Source organism: Plectrocnemia conspersa, unplaced genomic scaffold (assembly GCF_051122295.1).
Source record: "Plectrocnemia conspersa isolate PC_06_02 unplaced genomic scaffold, ASM5112229v1 ptg000013l, whole genome shotgun sequence".
NCBI lineage: Eukaryota > Metazoa > Arthropoda > Insecta > Trichoptera > Polycentropodidae > Plectrocnemia > Plectrocnemia conspersa.
The window spans coordinates 13069451-13088382 of record NW_028277177.1 but is presented as its reverse complement, the minus strand read 5'-3'; the positions used below and the strand labels follow the sequence as shown (position 1 = coordinate 13088382).

The 18932-nt window shown below is 28.2% G+C and overlaps 3 protein-coding genes across 3 annotated transcripts; 1 reads left to right on the top strand and 2 right to left on the bottom strand.

Moving 5' to 3' along the window:
• Window positions 1-752: 752 nt before the first annotated feature.
• On the bottom strand, window positions 753-6511 carry LOC148227333 (uncharacterized). The gene is made up of 12 exons (XM_088201948.1): window positions 6370-6511; window positions 6185-6303; window positions 6041-6122; window positions 5811-5971; window positions 5342-5439; window positions 5225-5275; window positions 2437-2522; window positions 2255-2373; window positions 2118-2199; window positions 1717-1877; window positions 1457-1560; window positions 753-1386 (listed from the first exon to the last, which is right to left on the bottom strand). The coding sequence occupies exons 1-12, from the start codon at window positions 6443-6445 to the stop codon at window positions 1281-1283; spliced, it is 1245 nt and encodes a 414-aa protein (XP_088058074.1). The 5' UTR covers window positions 6446-6511; the 3' UTR covers window positions 753-1280.
• A 4503-nt stretch (window positions 6512-11014) lies between these two features.
• On the bottom strand, window positions 11015-12335 carry LOC148227332 (lysophospholipase-like protein 1). The gene is made up of 4 exons (XM_088202696.1): window positions 12129-12335; window positions 11752-12021; window positions 11542-11682; window positions 11015-11464 (listed from the first exon to the last, which is right to left on the bottom strand). Exons 1-4 carry the CDS (start codon window positions 12211-12213, stop codon window positions 11268-11270), a joined length of 693 nt encoding a protein of 230 aa, XP_088058822.1. The 5' UTR covers window positions 12214-12335; the 3' UTR covers window positions 11015-11267.
• A 947-nt stretch (window positions 12336-13282) lies between these two features.
• LOC148227331 (carbohydrate sulfotransferase 11-like) lies at window positions 13283-17042 on the top strand. Its single transcript, XM_088202693.1, has 4 exons — window positions 13283-13591; window positions 13662-13919; window positions 15231-15444; window positions 15778-17042. Exons 1-4 carry the CDS (start codon window positions 13325-13327, stop codon window positions 16005-16007), a joined length of 969 nt encoding a protein of 322 aa, XP_088058819.1. The 5' UTR covers window positions 13283-13324; the 3' UTR covers window positions 16008-17042.
• Window positions 17043-18932: the final 1890 nt, after the last annotated feature.

Sequence of the window (18932 nt, the reverse complement as noted above, 5' to 3'; positions counted from 1 at the left end):
TAAATAATACAATTATTGTTTTTGACCATCGTGACGCATTGGGATAACCTGTTAGGTTACAATGGTCTTAATTTAATTTGAATAAATAAATAAATATCTTATAAGACTGCATAACTGTGGAACTTTAGAACTGTAATATTAGCAACACCTTCGTTCTATGCAAGGCGTAATGCCGTTTTTTGGTACTTGTTTAGCATTTCTTTGCATTTTTAGTGCACTAGATCAGCGGATATATTTGTGCTCAGATCTTTACCTTTGTGAAAGCTAGGTCCACTGCTTTTAAACTATTGATGAATATTGTTTAATGAACGTTCACTCCGATACGCAATATCGTTTGTTTGCACTGACTTCGTTTCTTAGAAAATCCAACGGACATAAATTAATTAGTTTCGTGAGACTCTTTTAGCTAGTCTTTCGCGACTAATTTCATCGCAACGATTACGGATGGTCCTAATAAAGTCATTTTCCTGACCAATATTATTATTTCAGTACAAAGTACTTAAAAATGGTACATACGTTGACGTTTTCCTTTAACAAAGTACAGATACTATAATTTGCCATAAAACATAAATGCTGCCTAATTAATCCTCTTTATATTGGAAATAATTTATTTTAATAGATTTCATATTTTAATATAATATCAGTTAAAATAAACAGTTTGCATATTCGCTAAGGAAAATAGCAGTTATTTATAAACTTTTCGTCCTTCATACATTTACATAAAATGTAAAATAAAAAAAAAACAATTTAAGTAGAATATATTTATTTAGTCGACCAAAAATACAGTAGGTGAAATACCTAAAAAATAACATGTTTCGCAATTAAATTAAATTAATAACTATCAGTAGGTACCAAATTGTCTTTTGCAGGCTACCGATACCTCGCAATGTAATTTTTAATGAATTTAAATAAGCTGCAAAACAGCAATACCCCTTTATTAAGAAAATTTTATTTTAAAGGTTAAAAAATCTTCTCGTTGTGCAGTCAAATTATCAATAACGCTTTTTTATTAATTACCAGTGAGTAAAATTCTGCGATTCGCAGCAAAATGGGTTTTACTAATGGTAATTTATATTTATCTACGATTTTTTAATAAGCCACAGATGTCGCTAGACCCCTGTATTAAGAAAATGTAAAAAATATTAAAACTATTTGAGTAGCATGCTCACTATAAGTTTGGAGATCACTGGACAAATATAAAAAATAGTTCGAAAATAAAGAAACCTCGATGAATTAAATTCTGGTAAGAGTCTAAAGAATCGAAAATGATATGTGTTATATTATACACATGAATCACCGAACATGTTTCCATTGCATTGATCTTTGCAACACAAATCCTCACATCCTGGTCCTGTTTCATATGGACTTTGCCCGTGGATGTTTCCTCTGAAAAATAATTTAATTTTGTTACACGTGAAATCTTATAACTAATTAAAGAAAAGTCTAAATCTCTTACCCTGGACCGTAATCGCACACGTACAGTTTTGTAAACATACCCATAGCTGAATCCTCATAATACGCAAAACCACAACCGACATATGTTGTATCAGCCCAAATTAACTGTAATAGTATGTTATTATTTTTACACTGTCTGCGTAATGAATTTAAACACATCGTACAAAAGTAGTTCCTGTCTATATATATATGACCTTCTAAGATCATTATATATACAACTTATTCAACGCTTAGATTCATTCGAGAAGAAAACATATTCACCTGTGTAAAATGACCAGCGCCGTGAAAGGATTTAACATTAGTATAATCAAATTTTGTATTTTCGTCGAACCAACTTTGAATTGCTCTTTTCCATTCTGGAGTTGCGTCTGGCTCAGAGTAAAATGAGGTATAAATATTTTCTCCGACATGTTTAAATCTACCTGAAAAATAAAATTGGTTGTACAAAAAAAGTTTATGGTAAAATTGGTTACAGGAGTAATAAAACTAATTGATCTGTGTTTTTAATAAAATTGTATATATAAAATGCTTTGGATCATAAACATTACTTTTATATTTTTTGTCGTAGCATAAGTTTGTAAAAAATATATTTATATTCTGTTCTAAAATATATACACTCCTGTTCTGATTAGTTGTGCTTTCATTTATAATTATATACTTACAATCTGAAACATCTTTATTATGTTCAAAAACCATGCGATCTGCCCAAGATTGGGCAACGGCTTGTAGATTATCATCCCATACCTAAAAACAAATTTTAATTAAAATTTTGAATATTAAAAATAAAATACAGTCGTACCATTGTTTGCATATTAGAAGCTTTCGGTTGATCTGGAAGACTTCCAGTAGCTAACGATTTTCTCAATTCATTATGCCTATTGACAATCGTTTTCTTATCGTCGCAATTACAACCACTTGCTATGCAATGAATTCAAAAATATATTAAAATAAATAATATTAATTAGTAACAAATTAAGTTACCTATTGATGATTTATCAGCGTCCACAAAAGCAGCTAAAGCAATTGCTACCATCCCAATTAACAATAAATCCTTCATGATGCCAATTCTTCAATTTCACATAGAATCGTTAATTGGCCAAGACTAACTGAAATTGATCAGCATGCTTTTCTTTTTATATATCTCAAATCAATTGATCAAATATTTGTCGAATGTTTTGGCGAATGGTACACAAAAGGAATGTGACGTTATAGCGTTTTTGTTTGGAATTCAGCAACCATGCTATACAATGACTATTACCATAATCATTTACCATCTTCTGAAAAGAAGAATAAAAGCACATATACTACAAAAACAAATATACTATATCGACATAAATTTCAATGAAGTATCCTAATTTGAATATTCTCTTTTAAGCGCGAACGTATTTGATTGTTCCTGGTAAACATAAGTCGATGTAGTTCTGAGAGCTAATTAACAAGATAAACAGCCTGTGATTAACGAACTATATATATAATTAAGATCACAGGGTTATTTGCCACTATTTTGAAGTACAGACTGTGAGGTGTTTTCATTTCATTGCTTTAAAACAAAAGCTGGCGTTTACGAATAGAAAATGAAGCCGCGCAATGAGAAATTTCAGATATTTTACTAGAGGTAAAATATTTGTTTATCCTTTGTTTCCACGTAGCAAAAATCTTAACAGTGTTTTAAATATGTACGTCTGTTTTTTTTAAATACATATCAATGCTGATATTAAAAATAATATACCTGTAGTGAAATATTATTAGAAAGTCTGGTAAAAAGCGAATAGATATATTTTATACTTATGTTTCTACGTTCAGTCGCAATAGTCTTGAATCTGTTTCGTGGAGTTTTACTTCACCACCGTGGGAAAACTTTTAACAACTTAAGTTTAAAAGTACGCGCCATAACCCCTCTACAATTTTTCAATTGTTGCACAACGAATTTAATAATAACAAACAACAAACTTTGTCTTAACAAAAATAAACCAGCTGACCCAAAGGTCCGGACACATTATAATATATTTAGCACATAAACGGTCTCAATTGCAGGTCTTTGAAAGGTTGAAAGATCTGCAATTAAGTTTGGGTGCCATCCAAAGACAAAATCCTGGCAAATTGCAGTTCATTGCGGCGTTGCTGCTAAAAGGCTTTTAACAAGGTGCGTCAAGGCAAGGAAAGAAAGTGTACTGTCACTCTGCTTTGGTCGACGACCAAAGATCAACTGTCTGGCGTGGCTCAAAGCTCCTGTTACCCTTGGCGCTTGGCAAAGGGAGGGTTTTTTAAAAAACTACTCAGAAATGTGTGACTTATTGATATTTCTTCATATAAGCTAACGCTTTCTATATCTCTGGAAATCTCAATCATGCTTTCTTATCTTTCTCTAAATGCAGTTTTAAAATAGTTTTAAGATCCGTTGGAAAGCAGTTAAAAATTTAGGTTCAATAACATCGTTATCCTGTTTGGCAAACGGTCGCATAAAATATATGGGTGTTTTAAATTCTTAAGTTTTTATAATAAATTGAGCGACTGATAAGACAGTCACTTCCAAATTAAATTGCTTAAAAATATTCTGAACTTTGTATCTCATCTTCCGTGTTATTCGTGTAAAATAAATTAATGACTAAGCATCGATGTCATTTGATCCATTAAAATAACACGTATTTGCTTAGCTACAGCACAGTAATAATCAATTTGCATTATGCATTAATCAAATCCCTATAAGACTCTTATTTACACTTATGTACTATTGAAGTATTATAGATTGTATTTAATTATTGAATTACTACATTAGGTTTAAGCTTAGTAATTAACTAATCATTAAAAAGGTAAATATGTATAATATATAATTCACATAATAAAAGAGTAATAATTAAATATGGTAAATGTTTGCTGTACTGTAATTGAATATATTTAATTCAAGCTGAATAAACATAAATAGACGATACAAGTGTTATACTTTCTTTATGAAAAATTTGTCATGTACTTATTACAGAGTAAAGTGGAGCAAGTATGCCTTAATTTTTTTAACATAATATGATAATTTTAATTTCATATAGTCCTGCAATATTTTTTTTAGTAAGTTCAAAAAATACATATTGCCTATTTTAGTGTGGGAAAAGTGCATATATTATGTGCTAAAAATAAAATTTACAATATATTAAATAAAATGAAATTTAAAAAATTAGGCTGTTAAATGAAAATGTATCATTTTATTACTATTTAAAAAAAAATTCCCACTGCCTTTTCAATAATTTTAAGAACTGATAAAGAGGTATATTTTTTATTATGGTTGCGTGATTAATATCAATATATGCCAGTTTTTATCAGTATCTTAATGGAGTAAGTTTGTACGCATAATAATCGCATCAAAACCTTTCCTCAATAACTTATCTAGATATGAAATACAGTTACTTACTTCGTGATAAGATTACATATTCGCTCAAATCGGCATGTGACGGCACTCCACCACGACACCTTGCAGACTTTTTATTAACCAAACGTTCATGGAAATAATTGTATCTGGACTGCTTAATTTTACCCAATGCGCATTTTCTTTAGGAGATATTTCAAGGTTTTTTAAATAGATAAAAAAATATTTTGATTTTTTTTTCATGTAAATATTTATTAATTATTTTTTATATTTTTTATAAATATACATGTAGTCGATTTGATTGTTATTCTTTATTGCTCTCTATTTATATGTTTACTTATATGCTTAATTTGATCATATTAACAATTTGCTCCATATGTTTTGTTGCCAGCACATTGGTTTGTACAGCATAACTGTTCACAACCTGCACCAATTGCATAAGGATATTCATTTAGATAATTACCACTGAAAAATATTATTTATAAGTAAATTATACAATTAAAATAATATAGTTACAAAAAAAATACTCACGTTGGACCATAATTGCACACGTAATACTTATGAAGGAAGTTATTTTTTTTAAATGTGGAAAATCCACAACCTACATATTGAGTATTGTGCCAAACAAACTGCCAATTTAAAGATGAAAAATAGTAATCATTAGATTGTATTAAACAGATACGAAACAATTTCGATTACCTTAAGTGTGAATCAACTAACACCACGTTTGAATGAAAAATGCCGTAAAGTTGTCACCATTTCGATATAAATGTGTACTTTAAAAATCTTATATCCCCAAAATAGCGAGTAATTATAAAAAAGCTTCTCATGAAAATTTAAAAACACAATTTTTATCAGATTTCACTATGATTACATTCAATACATTAGAATATACTCCTACAACATAGTGTTCTGTCATCAAGTTAAAAATTATGGAGTTAGACAATTTACACTTAATGTAATCGATTTATATGTACATATAATATATGCATATAATTACCTGTGTGTAATGACCAGTCTTTGGATCAGATACAGTTTTTTGGTACTTATAAAGTTTATATTCGTCATACCATGCGTCCAAAGCTTGGACCCAATCTATATTCTTGTTTCTTAAATCAGTACTCCAACTAATGAATAGATTTTCTCCAACAGACCAACGTGCTAGTCAATGAAAAATAGCATATTAAAATCTGATAAATTTTATAATCCTCAAAAAAAAAATTGTTTTACAATCACTGCGACCGGAATTATGTGAGTATTCCATGTTATCGGCCCATTTTTGAGCTAAGGCCTGTAGTTTATCATCCCATACCTAAAATATGTTTTTAAATTAAAAATATTATATCCAAGAATATTAAAATAATTTTAACCTACAAGTTTTTGCATGTTTGAAGCTTTCGGATGACCCGTCAAAGTTCCTTTTGCAACTTTCCCACGCAATAAGTTATGTCTGCTTACTATAAGTTGTACATCTGAACATGTTACACCAGAACCTGTTAAAATATAAAATTATAATTTATATCTGTGTGCATTAAATAAACAATAAATCAATAACTTACCTTGCAGAGTCTGTCCATGTGCGTTCATATAAAAAAATGGAATTATATAACAGATAATGAATATGTGACGGATCATATTTCCGATATTATTATTATATATTTAATCAACAATAAATATAGTTTATTATTAAAACTCTATGTTATGTTATAAATCTGTGTCCATGAAAATTAAGAGTGCACCAGAATGTTATGAAACAGCACATTTTATATAGGCTCACTCTTCGTGTCAGATGTGTCCAATGCATTTCAATAAATATAATTTATTATCACCTTTCTTGTTCAAGATCGGAATAAGATTATTCGCATGGCCTAGGCTGTTAACCTAAAGGCCACGGGTTCGAGTCCCTGCAGAAGACGTGAATTTATATTTACAAAAATGCCTTATCGTTATCTTTAATCGTTTTCTCTGATTTTTTAAATTGCTAATATTATTTTTATAAATAGCATTAATTAATTTATGTGGCAAATATTTATTATAAATGTCAAATATTATTATAAATAACATATATTAATTAAAAATAAAGTTTTTAATTTTATAAGTAGCACAGTATAAATTTTGTTGTTGACAAATGAGTCATTTAAGTTTGAGAATCTATGATATAGACTGACAAAGAGGTATAAATTGCTTTACTGCAGTGACTGAGTTTTCGATTTCATGACCTCCATTTTATATCATTAGTTTATGACACAGTGAATACAATATGAAATGGTTTTCACTTACATTTTTAGGTATTTATTTTCGTTTATACAAGAAAACGCAAAATTGTGCGAACGATTGTTCTTTTAATATTATAATATAGATGTAACTTGTTAAGTGTAGGGTTCAGCAACAATAATCACCAGGGCCCGATTTTCCTCTCGACAGCTTACGTTCCCTTTAGGAATGGTCAGTTTAATAAGTCTATCGGTTCTTAGTGCACTCGTTTCGGAACTATCTATGTATACTTATAATGGACATCCACGCTGATACGTATAACAGCTATATTATTCTCTGATTATTAGTACAAAGGTCAATTGGTTTTATGACCCTTTTAAGAAATCTTGCAAACTAATTCCGACGCAGCTGTTATGGGTGATCCCGACAATTGTTATTATTTTTAACTAGTGGCTATAAAACTTATATTTTGAGATATAATGAAAACGCTAATAAAAACAATTAACGAAATGCGAAAAAAACACACATAAAAATGTATTAAATAATGTGCTGTCTTAAATTAACACAGTTTAATAAATATTTATAAATAAATTATATTGATCTGATGACTGCATTAAAGGCTTTAAAATTAAAATAAATGCTTTAAAATGTATTTAAATATGTGTGTTTCTATAAAAGAAATAGAATGCTATTTTATACTTATTTATACTTATACTTATTCACTTATTTTTTTTTTTTAAATATGGTTTTTATCGTCACAATTACGCACATTTATAATTGATTTAACTAATTTTATTTTTGTTTTTATATAAACCAAATTTATTTTGTGAGCGTGAGGATAGAATTAAAGGGAATAAAGGCAATATTATCTGTGCAAAAATAAAAGTGGTAATTAAAAATCTTTCATTATTTACATAAAGTGAACCACAAAAAAACATCAGAAATATTTTTTTGTGGTTCACGCCGTTTTTCTTTGGTAAACAGATATGTCACTATATTATTTTTATATGCTAAATATTTTTTATTAATATAGACATACATGGTTTTGATATTGAGAGCATAATCTGTATATGTGTCTCACAATTTTGTATTGTAATTAATTTTATAAGTCGAATATTGATTTTATTTATATATTTTAAGTAGATACTTTGAAAACGTCTGTTTTATAATAAATAACATACTGTATGAAAATAAAACGATTTATTTTACATAATAAAAAACAAAGATATATTTCGAGCAAAAATATACATATTTCTGAATAACACTTTTTATTATACATAATTATATACCCATTTACAAACTTACAAAAGTATTTTTTTTTCTGAATTTCACAATACAATACCTCTTTTTTTCTCGTGCTTCCAAGAAATAAACAATGGAAACAAACAATGGATCACTATACATATGTACAAGTATATTCCATATTCTCTTTAAATATAATATTATATAAACATCAACAAGGAGCAATATTTTTTTACATCAATATATTACATAAAGAAACATTCATACTTAATAATAGGGGACTTTATTTTAATAACTATGTATTTTTTGAAAATTTTCTGAAATAATAATATTGAAAGCTGTTATTGATTAAAATAGGTTTTATTCGAAATAAATTCGTTTAATTAACTCTATTTATACGTTAAACAAATACTTAATTAAATACCGTGGCTAATACAGTAAAAGATAAGGTGTAAATGAGAAACTAAAGTTTATGTAAAACGAATTCCCATTAGTTCAAAAAAAACTAAGATAAAAGCATATACATGTTCATTAACATTAACTCCGTAAACTTACTTTAGTTATTTGAGAGCTTGTTAACAGTTCGTAACCTATGGCAAAGCCTACGTCAAAAAAACATTTCGCCCCTTAAGGAGTTCACTCCTAGCCAACCTGTCCAACCTGGGCCCTCCACAATTCTAATCATATATTAAGTACAGTTACAAATTCCAGTTTTTTTATATGGCGATGATTTAAAATTGCTTTGATGCATTGAATCTTTTGTGGACGGTTTCTTTCTACAGAATGATTTATTGTAGATTATCTGTGGAAATGAACTTCCGTCAACCGTCTGCCTTTTAGTATCGGAAACTATAAGGCAGTATTATATTATGTTAATTTCCCAATCCCATTCACCATCAGAATATTCATACAATCTCGATAGCAACGTTCTAGCTATAGAAACTTCAACCAAACTCTCGAAATCACTATTCAGAACAAGTAAAGGTTTTCTCTACACTGGAACGACTGCAAAAAATCTTCCAAGATCCTCAGCTTTGTCTTAACTTAAGAATGCGTCCTCTATTATACTTCTGTTCGCAGCTTTCTTCAATAGGAGTCTATAATTTAGAATTGCGAGTATCCAAATACTCCCTATTAATCGAAAAAAAATCAGAAAAGGTTCATGAGATACCTTTATATGGAATACCATTCGTAATAATCCAACTGGATGAGCTTACTGCCTTAAATATCTTTTGTTCACCATAATTACTTCACTTACATGTCTTCATTTTAATTATTATTTTTTACATTAAAAATACATTACAGAAAAGCCAATTTCAATTAAAATATAAGTTTAAAATTGCTATTGTTTATATTTTTTATAATTTGTTATTATTGAAAGTGGTATAAGTTCATTTGTAGCTAAAAGATCGTTTATTATCTTTACCATTTTTATGAATTATTATTGAATAATAAAATTTAATACGCTTATAGTTTCAAAACCATTACCCGAATCGTTTATTCTATAAATATATATGATTTTTTTAAATTAACCTTTTTTGTGTTGTTTAAATTTGTAATGGAATTTTGAGATGCGAGGGCTTGCGTATCGCGCCTTTTCTTTCTCGCATTTCCCTTGCCAACGTTTCGACATCCGATGCTGGAGTCATTGTCCAGAAAGTAATCTGGACCTTATCTGTCTTATTTTTAATCGTTTTTATTATTAAATAAATGTGTATTTGTGCAACTTTTATTAAAATTGATTTTAGCTTGGTTTAAAATCGGTAGCCAAGTATTTGAAATCATTTTCGTGTCGTCTCTTCTATTTACTGTTATTTTTCTTTTAATTTCTATTTCAATTGCTTCCCTATATTTTTTTACAATTGGGTTTTTAGTTTTGCCCAAAGCTTTGGTTATATCAAAATTTATATGGTGATTTTCATCAAAGCATTTTATCGCGTTCCTTTTTTGTTTTCCGTTGTGAAATTCTACAATTTGTCTGACCAATGTATATGTTGTCACAATTGCCGCAAAAAATTTGGTATACTCTTTCCGATTCGTTTGTTCTTTCCATTCGGTAGAATAGTTTCTATTTTATTATGAGATTTAAAAATTGCCCTAACACCACCTTTGGAAAGTACACGCCCAATCTTTTTTGATATTCCTCGAACGTGTAATTCCATTAAATTTTTATCTACATTTTAATTATTATTTTTCTTTTTATTGTGAATATTAGTGAAGCCATTTAATTTTAATGCTTCTTTGACATTTTTAATTATTTAAATTTATGTTCATTATCCAAAAGTTTTCTGCTCTATGAAATAGGAAAGCGCTATAGAATTTAGATGTGAAGAATGATAGTGAGAATTAACATTTAAATAGCGATGTGTATATTTTTTCTTATAAACCGAGCGTATAAAAGTGACATTATTTTTTCTAAAAATAGTAGAGATTTGTTTTATTCAATTTCCATAGTGAAGTTAATTCAAAAGATTTAGAAAAAAGTTTAATTTATCAAAACTATATTGGTCATATTACAAATATATTGTTTACATATCAGAGCCAAATTTTTGGTTTTAATTCAGAATTTTTTAATGCTCTGATTTCTAAGTCTTCCATTAAAAGGTTTGCAATTATTGATGACAAAGGTGATCTAATGGATGCTCCTTTAATTTGTTGGTAAAATTGTTTATTTTAAATTAAATAAGTTGAATTAAGATAGTGGTTAATGAGCTTTAATGTTTTTACAACATATAATGAAAAATAAAATTTTAATTAATAAGGTTTATTATCACTGCAATCTGGTAAATAAATAAAATGATGAATGGATTATGCCATTTATCATTTAATTTTGTCACCAAATAGTAACTATTGGTGGAAACATGACACACATGCTATGCCATAGGCCGAGAACTATTATCCGGGACGACACACATATCGTTTCATCGTAGTGTTAACCACGTAAAATCTAAACTATACACAATAACAATTTAACATTCAATGTATAATTTAAAAATAAACATTATAAAGGTGGTAAAACACTTTGAATCCAAGTCATGACAGTCGATAATTGAGATGTATTAGGAAAATGTTCTCCTTCATCGTCTACTATAAATTTTCCTTTGACTCCTCTTGACGTCAATTGCTCATAAGTACTTCTAGCCGTTTCTAATGGAACTAAATCATCTTCTACTCCATGAAATTGTATTAGTTCAGGTACTGAAACATTTATAATTTTTAATTTATATCATTTGTACAATATATGCATATAACATGTACACAAATAAATTATTTACTAGAGCCTTTATTTGTTTCTAAATATTTATAAACGGATGAATTGTTGTTGAGGAAGGAAGACATCGCAAATACACCTGCCACGGATGGTTCCCATTTATAACCAGTGTAAAATGCTAAGGCACCACCCATCGATATACCACCTAATAGACAAAAAAGTACTAATTTGTAGCACATTCTTACATAAATATATTTAACAATGTTTCTCTTACCTACAACAATCCTATTGGTTGGTATTCCATTATCGTTTTCACTTTTAATTAATTGCTTAACTACCTTTCCTATATTTTCAATGGATTCTATACATTCAGGAACATTAGCACTCAAGGCTGAACGATCAAACCACACATTACTCAATTCTCCGCCATATAAAGTGTAGGGTTGCAAGGGGGCAGTAGGAAATATTACTTTTAAGTGGCCAAATGAAAACTTCTTTCCAAGTAAGTATGATACACTATCACTACAAAATTCACCAGTCGATCCTAAAAAAACAGAATATAATTATTTGACTTATTTAATATAAAACATAGTTTATAATAACAGGTTGCTTAAAAATAAATCAATGAGAAAATTCCAATGTTATTTATACCAGAGCCATGAAAAAATATTACAGTTCCAGAGTACATTTTAGAAGCAGTAGATCGAACTATTTTTAATAATAAATTGCCATACATTAAGTTTGTCAATTATTAAACTATTGTTTTATTTATCAAATATCTTTTTATCAATATGGAGATAAAAACAATATGTTGATACGTCAAATAGTGCACCTAACCAAAATTGCTGAAATATGCTCGTTGGCCTTAACGAAAAAATTAATGAACATAAACACAAGTATATAAAACTGATTTGAAAAAAAATTATTAATTGCAAAATTTACAAATAAATTGTCATTTTTACATTCGGTGAATTATGAGAATATTGTGACTTATAAAACAATAAAATAAATTTGTGAGTAAATGAGAAGTGGCGATTTCATTTATTCTTAAAAATCACACATTGGCGAAGTTGTAATAAAATACACACAATCAAATTTAAACTGTTATAAAAATATTATTGTACATAAATCTGAACAGAAAAGTGTTTATTTTATTAAATGGGATCAAACGTCGAAAAAATTATGATAGTTTTTTTAATATCAAATTTTCACCGCTGCTTTACAATATCATCTGTATTTAACTAAGTGTTATATAATGAAATCCATCCGCATATTAGAAAATTTCATTTGGATCCCTTATTTTTTGGCCTGACTTTTATAAAAATTTCAAAGGTAAATAAAATATACTTTATTTATTTTATAAAATAATAGCGTTTTGCCATTTATTTGCACGTCTACTTTGTGTAAATTATTACGAAGAGTTTCACTTGTTTACTAATTGAAGTGTATTTTGGCGACATGAGGTGACGGGTGGCAATTAGACACAGATTGAGCCGCTGCAGTAGTGTTTTATTGAGTATGCTAATTATATGTTAGAATATTATTAATGTACAGTGTACGGGGCAGTAGGCCGGGCTCGCAACCGAGTTTGCCAAAAGAAAGGGTCTGTCACGCCAGTTCTACCAGAGTGCCGCCAAGTTTTGGGCATAATAAACCCAAATGAAAATATATATAAATATTCCCCTACAGTATTTAATTTGTTATGTTTTTACTAACCTATGCGGCCTAATATTTATACTACAATACAATTAATTGTAAAATCAAAAATATAGTTTTCGGATGACAGTCGTGACAATGGCAACACTGGGATCAAATGTCAGTGCGGTCAATCGGAATGTGTCGTAGGAATGTTGGTGCGCGGTAGGGATACGTCATGGGACGTTAGGGCGCTGTTTCTTCAGCTCTTAATCGCCTCGGTGCTATGTTCCACACGATCCACTCCATCGTATTCCTCTGAACTGACGCAATCCATCAACCTTGGCAGAGTCGAATATTTACAAACTACTTGTGACACATTCAACAACAGCGTCTCTTTATCTAATCTGACACCGGAACAGCTCGAACATGTACTCATTGACCACAACCACAAACTCCTGTACTGTTATGTACCGAAGGTATTTTGTATGATTTATATAATACTTGTCTACAAAACCAGCAATAATAATAATTGTATTTAAAACACAGGTAGCTTGCACAAACTGGAAAAGAATATTGATGATACTATCGAAAAAATGGAACGGCACAGACGTATTAACCATTCCTGCTTCGTTAGCGCACTCGCCGGGAATGTTTCCGAATTTAGGCAATATTTCGTCGTCCGAACGAGAAAAGCTCATCGAAAACTATCAAAAGTTAATTTTTGTCAGACATCCGTTCGAGAGACTTTTATCAGCTTATCGAAATAAATTAGAAGATGATTCAACGAGTGCTAGTTATTTTCAGGTAATTGTAACATTGAATTCAGAATTATAAATACCGTAAAACGCAGTTGATACGAAAATCAACGACTCGAACTTCAAGCACTCATTTTTCTAAGCTGGAAATAAAAAATAAAAAAGTGAATAAATACTTTATTATAAAAATAAAGCATACCCTTTACTCTAATAAGAGGCCATCGAATATAAGACGCACCACAAATACAGAGACATCAAAATACGAAAACACATGCGTCTTATAATTGATGTAAAGCGGTATTTTTTATTTAGTACTTGACTGGTAGCTCAATAGAATCACTGGTTATACTAAATATAGATTTTAATACCGTGCAAAAACCAAATCCGAAGATTAAATTTAGAATGTGTTGTAGGAATGTCGAATCTAAACGTTCTCCCCGAGGCTGAGAATTGGCATCCATTCCATAAATTTCCTCTATTTGTTTGTTCTTTTGTAAACAGAATTTGCAATGATATTCCATTTATTTTCGTTCTGCAGTATTTTTACCCGTTGCTGCGGAATTGTATGACAATCTCTTTGTTACATTGCTCGTCCTTTTTTGTAATCTGCGAACCTCATTTTTTACGATGCAATTTTTAGGCAAGTTTTTTTTTGTTGTCGCCTCTTTGTATTAGCTGTAAAATGCGTAGATTTTGTGGCATTGTTCTTTGTGGTATTTCAGAAATGTGTTAACTTTTTTGTGTGAAGTGCACTTTTTTATGTGATTTAAGGCAATGTTTAAATGCACTATTTTTATTTGCTATTATCTGGGTCTGGCTGTATGATATCCTTTGACGTATGCATACTTTATAATCTGTACCTAATTCTAATATGCATCGACCCTCAGCTTTGTTCATGATTTTTATGCAAGTGCTTTGAAATTTAATACAAGTGACAAAAACATTTACAATATTGTGATTTCCCAACTATTAAAAACCTCATTAAAAACATTTTCTAAAATAATTAAAATCTCCTTCAAGCAATTGAAAATTATTGTAGAATTATTAAAAAATGGTCACTACAAAAATATCTGAAAGCATTGTAGTAATATTTTCTAGTAGAAGAAAAAATCTTACGCCGTTGAAAAATTACCTAAAATTTAAATGTATTATGTATCTCTATATTGCATTACTTTTATTTTTAGATTAATCTTACATTATATTGTAAGAATTCTTACAAAATATTTTAGCAATTACAGATATTTTATATTTTATAACTCAATATAACTATTCGCATCTCAGCGAAAATCATCTCACAAAAAAAACATTTACAATGTACAATTTGTAATAAATAATTGTTTTAAAATATATTTTTTTATAGAAAAGAGTCGGTCGTATGATAATAAAACTGCTTCGCCCAAACGCTTTGAATTCTTCTTTGGAAAAAGGAAACGACGTCACCTTCGAGGAGTTTATCGAATTTTTAACGTTACCATTTAATACCAGAAACAATGAGTCTCAATATAGTCTCAACGAGCATTGGGAATCTATCACACGCTTATGCCATCCTTGTGTCATAAAATATACATTAATAGGTTGGTATAGTATATACATTTAAAATTTAACATATTTTTTATTTTGTCAAAGATCACCAATAATTAATAATTACACTTATATTTTTATAGTCACGAAGATTCCAGAAAAGAGTAAAATATATTTTTTTTATTGTTTTTTTAATTATTATAACATTTTTTGAGTTATTTTTGTTAGATTAATATTGTTTTTTATTCATATCAGTGGTTGAATAATGTTATTTGAGACTTTATATATTCTCCACATTCTCTATTTTATATTTATGCCTTAACACTAAAATTAATTAATTTTATCTAATAAGATTCGTCGTTTTAATGTACATATTTCATTTTCAGGCAAATACGAAACTTTATTAGATGATTCATTATTAGCGTTAAATTCAATCAACGCTTCTTATGTTTCGTTTCCAAGAGACATCAGGACTTCGGGGACGGCAGAAAAATTAAAAAAATACTATAGTAAAATGCCTCTAGATTTAATTAGAGAAATATATGAAGTTTATAAACAAGATTTTAAATTGTTCAATTACAATTTACAAAATATATTAGGTTTCGATTTAGGCTAATTTTTGTATTGAAATGAAATGATTTATATTTGACCAATTCTATATATCTATTTTTATGTGATTATTTTTATTAAATGAAAAGATCTCTAATATATTTTCGCATACATTCTTCCAAGTAAAAACAATCAGTTTAAAGTAATTTATTGTATATAATAAAGTGCTGTGAATTTATCAATTATTGTTATAACTGAAATGGTGCTACATAAAATAGTTAAACAATACATATATAACATAATTAAATAGTGAACCAAAAACATTGCTAGTCTTATAAACTATAATTAATAGTTTAACACACATATGTTTCAAACAAAATACCTCCATATTTTCTAAAATCAATTAATTATTTTATTCCCTAAATATATACATAGATTTGTAAATAAGTTCATCGTTTTTGTTCTCGAGACAAGTAGTGATCTCTTTGTTATAAATTTATTTTATTTATATTTATTACAAACTTGTGCTCTCTATTTTTTGTATATTGATTCCATTATTTATATCATTCCGAATATTTTCTTTCTCTATTTGTACATGTTCTTTTTTATTTTTTTAATTTACTATTTTTATAAGTACTGGTACTTACAACTACATTTTTTATTTATGTTATGAACTTAAAACCTATAATTTTGTACTTATTTTGTATCTCTCAACATTTTATATGTTATGATTAAAATTGTATTCCAACTTTTCAAATTTTAAATCAATGTATAATTCTATAAAATAACTTACTTATGTACTTATCTTACACAATATGTAAATAATATGACTTCCCACAACAGACTCCTTTTTTACATATATTTATTTCTGTAACATTTACTACTGTTAAAAATTTTAATTTTATATATCACTATTACTTTTCTATATAGTTTTATTTATATACACATGTTTGTATTTACATATATTTTTTATGTATAGTTAATATCACTGTCATAGCAACAATTTATAATGAATTAAACAAATAAAATGTAAAGCAACTTTAATAATCATTGCATTAGAAAGATTATATCTGACTATATAATTAAATTAATTTTTTTTACCTACTTATGACTTTTTATTTAAATTATATATTTTCGCAAAATTATAATATCCCTAATTATTGATATATGCATTATAAGAAAAATTGTCGGTAAAAAATCATAATATTTTGAATTGATATTTTAAAAAAAATTTAAAATACGATTTAAACTTTTATGTACTTTGTACAAAGTGCAGCTATTATACAATGAATATTTGTGATGATGAAGACAGAAATTTTCAAAGACGTTAGTTTGCCGATTAATGCAAAATATATAATGTTGCTTGCAAACAACAATCGTCAATATCACTTTTCGACTATTCCATCAAAATGCTGTAATATAATATATATATATTGTATGTATGTATAACTTTATTTAAAAGAAATAAAGCTGAAATGCATAAATGTATTGTTTAATTGTAACTAAAAGTATTATGAAATGGTAGTAATAAATATTTTTTAATATATATAAAATCAAATTATGATGTACATAGGTTTTTGTAATTTTTTAATGTACACTGGAGTATTTTTTTTGTACAGCGAAGATAATTTAAACACAAAGTATTAAATAATAAAAAAAAATATGATTTGAATACTTTGTAATTAATTTTTTCTCTTTAGTTACAAGCTGAATATAAAAAAAGATGATATTGAAACTGGTTTTATAAAAAAATAACATGTGTTCTTGACAATATTATATCATTAAACTGATATTATTACTATTTTTCACGTCTAAATGAGTTTAAAAATATATAATGATATTCATATTGCTCTTCAATTGGATTCAACATTTGTATTAAATTGTAAATATATAAAATTGTCTCTATAATATATATTTTTATAAACATGACAGAATATTTGTATGAATCTTATCTACATAATTGGAAATTAAGTCGAGTTGCGTTGTAAAAGAAGAGAAAAAATATCATTTATCATTGATTATTTAATCTTCAATTTTGTATTTTAATAAGTAATAAGGATTTTCGAAAAAAGTATACATTCATAAAAAATAACTTACCATAATTTGAACAAGAAGATCATTACAATATTCGCGAATAATACTAATAAGAAGATAGATTTTTTCTTGCGATATGAGTATCAATTGAGGAGCTCAAAACCACCCTTTGCTTTGTATAATCACTTGTGCAGTACACTTGAACATGATTCTCTGGTCTAGTTGCTAAATAATGCAACTGACACTCTTAATAGAAAAGATCCAAGAAGGTTTTTTCAGATATCTGCACATAAACAGAATATAAATACTATCCATTTTTATTTTTCCAAAAAATTCATATAAGGTATGCTGATTTGATACCCTTAAGTCGCGTAGATGTGCGTACCTGAGTAAACACTTGTCAAAGTATCCACCTGTTGCATTGTATTGTTTTCTTTTCATCCAGCTACTCGCAGTGTTTGGATCCACTGTGGTCTAGCTGTTATTATATATAATATATTGTGGGGGGCATTTATGTATTTATTTAGGTTTTATTACAGACAAAACTTGGCGGCACTCTGGTAAAACTGACGCGACGTAAGCGCTTCTCTTGGCGGACTGACAACAGCCGGTGCTGCCTAGTGCACTGTTCACCCATTTCTATTTATTAAACATGTAAATCACATTAATCTTCAATAAAATATTACTGCAGTGGCTCAATCTTTGCCACCCGTCATCATCCGTTGCCAAAATATTTCAATTGGAAGAGTGAGTTCTCTGCACTTGTATTTAAACAAATTAAATGTGGAGTTTTGTGAAGATATTGAAAAACAATGTATTACAACTTTGGGATATTCAAGATGACTTTTGGTTACACCAGCTGTTGTACGCATAATTCATATAGTTAAGCTATTACGCTCTTCATTATCAAGCTTTATATAAGTATTCCATAATATAATATTTTAATTTATTGTATATA